Source organism: Musa acuminata, chromosome BXJ2-1, assembly GCF_036884655.1.
Source record: "Musa acuminata AAA Group cultivar baxijiao chromosome BXJ2-1, Cavendish_Baxijiao_AAA, whole genome shotgun sequence".
Taxonomy (NCBI): Eukaryota; Viridiplantae; Streptophyta; class Magnoliopsida; order Zingiberales; family Musaceae; genus Musa; species Musa acuminata.
In genome coordinates, this window is record NC_088338.1 from 5,416,940 (window position 1) to 5,419,134 (window position 2,195).

The window sequence follows — 2,195 nt, forward strand, 5'->3', positions numbered from 1 at the left end:
TAAAATAGAGCTAGTCTCTTCAGTCTTGTTCTTACACAAAGACCAAGATTAAGGAGGATTTTTCAAATCCATCTTTTCGACACTTGTATATAGTTATATATATTTTTTTTCTTGGAGTCAATGATATAGTTTTATACTAACCTCAAAGGGGAGAGTATCTTATGAAGATCCTATAGGGAAGATAATTTATAATCATCTTTTAATCTTTTTTGCGGTTGTAAATATTCTTTAAGGGAGTCGATTTGTAATTGACTCGAACTACCTTTTGATCTATTATGAATATTTCTACGAATATTCGATAAGGAGTCAATTCATAATCGATCCGATTTTCTAAAAATATTCTTACAAATATTTCTCCGAGGAGATAGCTCGATAACTCGATAATTGACTCGAGCTATCTTCGTAGATATAAAGCTATTGGCCTATTATGACATTGGCGTGTCGAATGATGGCTAACTAATTTTATATTCCTTATCACTTTTAGGTTAAATAATATAAAAATCACGATAAAATTATTTTCTGTTAAATCCATATGGTATGATTAAATAGAACCATACATTATTATCCCTTACACTCTGCCAAAAAAAATTAGCCAGACTTTTGGTATGTGGACAATACATTGCATCAGTATGTGACAAAATGAACAACAGGGACTGCACAAGAACAAATTGGAATTATTGCAGATGTTACACAAACCAAAGTATTCCTCCTACCTCCCAACCCTAACTAAAACTCCCTGTCACAGAAGTCCATTCCATCATAGACCAAGCCAGGGAATAAGATATCAAAGAATCCATTTTCTTGATTCTGGAGCAAAGCTTCGGGTTGTGCTTGCATCTCCCCATTCATGCAAGCACCAGCATATCCATTTGTGGTGCCATCAGTAGCTTGCCCAGACGCCTCTCCATGTGGATTGGTGTTGTGCCATGGGTTGGTCATCACCTCCCCCCGGTCATGCAAGCTATCACCACCATTAGCCTGGAGACAATCTCCAAACAGAACCCTAGGCAAGCCATTTAAAGCAGTCAACTTTGGAGAGAAACCTCCAATGTCCACATGCGTTGCAGGTGAAATCATCTGGCTATTTGGTTCTTCTTCATGTTTGACCGGGCCTTGGTTGGTGCAGTCCGAGGAGGAGGTTGCAGAGGCATGAGGATCTGAATTCTGAGCCTTGGTAACTCTCTTTTTGAGATATGAATTCCAGTAGTTCTTGACTTCATTATCAGTTCTTCCAGGGAGATGCATTGCTATTTGTGACCACCTGAAAGATCAAACTCATCAGCACTTCATTTGGGTCTCCTGCAGGAACTACAGAAACAAGTCCAAGAAAAGAAGGACTCGTTTCAGAACTAATCAAACAGTTCTGGAAGAGTTAAAGCATCATAAGGTTCGGTCTGAGGAATTCTTTGTTAGCAACATACTGTTCTTTTCTTTTTTTTTGCTTCCTTTGGTAACTCACTGCCTTTCTTCATCAGATAATCTCCTACTTAATCTAAACAGATTCACATCGGCAGAAGCATATGTCACTGACAAAATGCATCGAACACTCACCTGTTCCCCAACTTGGCTTGAAGGTTGATGACTGTTTCCTCCTCTTCTGGAGAAAAGTTCCCACGCTTCAAGCCTGGCCGCAGGTAATTGATCCACCTCAGTCTGCAGCTCTTCCCATTTCGTTGCAGGCCTATGGATCAAGCAAGTTGTCATATGCAAGCAGGGAAAAGGTTGCAGCAGCTGACACGGCTGCTAGGGGTTTACCGGCGCTGCCAGGAACTGCACTCCAGCAGCTGAGACCATGCTTGAGGATGTAGTCTCTCAGTCTTCGATCCTCGTCAGGCGACCACAGGCCTTTCTTATAGTTCATCTTTGTCTTCTCGCAGGTCCTACACCCCGTGCCTTTGCCTCGCCTCGCAAAGCCTGCAGCCCTTACGCGGTGCTTCAAAAACTCTCTGACCTGGTGAGATGATGGACAAGAACATGTACTGATACTTAAAGGGACTTCTGACGCCTACCTCGATTTGTTTATGGTTTGTGCATACAATAAAAGGATGTGGCAGCACATGCGATTAAACTACGAGAGAACCTTTTGATGCACCCACTGTTTCTTTCTCTGTCTCTCTCTCTCTCTCTCTCTCTCTCTCTCTCTCTCTCTCTCTTCCAGGTTGGTTTGCTGCATGTTTCTTCTTCACGAAAGAAAC

General features: G+C 41.6%; 1 protein-coding gene across 1 annotated transcript; it reads right to left on the reverse strand.

The window, feature by feature from the left end:
- Positions 1 to 598: 598 nt before the first annotated feature.
- Positions 599 to 1,939, reverse strand: LOC103983135 (transcription factor LAF1-like). Its single transcript, XM_009400311.3, has 3 exons — positions 1,756 to 1,939; positions 1,552 to 1,681; positions 599 to 1,261 (listed from the first exon to the last, which is right to left on the reverse strand). Exons 1-3 carry the CDS (start codon positions 1,859 to 1,861, stop codon positions 727 to 729), a joined length of 771 nt encoding a protein of 256 aa, XP_009398586.1. The 5' UTR covers positions 1,862 to 1,939; the 3' UTR covers positions 599 to 726.
- Between the last annotated feature and the right edge of the window lie 256 nt (positions 1,940 to 2,195).

Excerpts from the sequence above, each read along its gene's own strand:
- LOC103983135 (XM_009400311.3), bottom strand. The coding sequence starts at position 1,861 with ATGAACTATAAGAAAGGCCTGTGGTCGCCTGACGAGGATCGAAGACTG. Across the intron at positions 1,682-1,755 it reads TGCAGTTCCTGGCAGCGCCG|GCCTGCAACGAAATGGGAAG; the intron begins GTAAACCCCTAG and ends CTTGATCCATAG. Across the intron at positions 1,262-1,551 it reads CAAGCCAAGTTGGGGAACAG|GTGGTCACAAATAGCAATGC; the intron begins GTGAGTGTTCGA and ends TTGATCTTTCAG.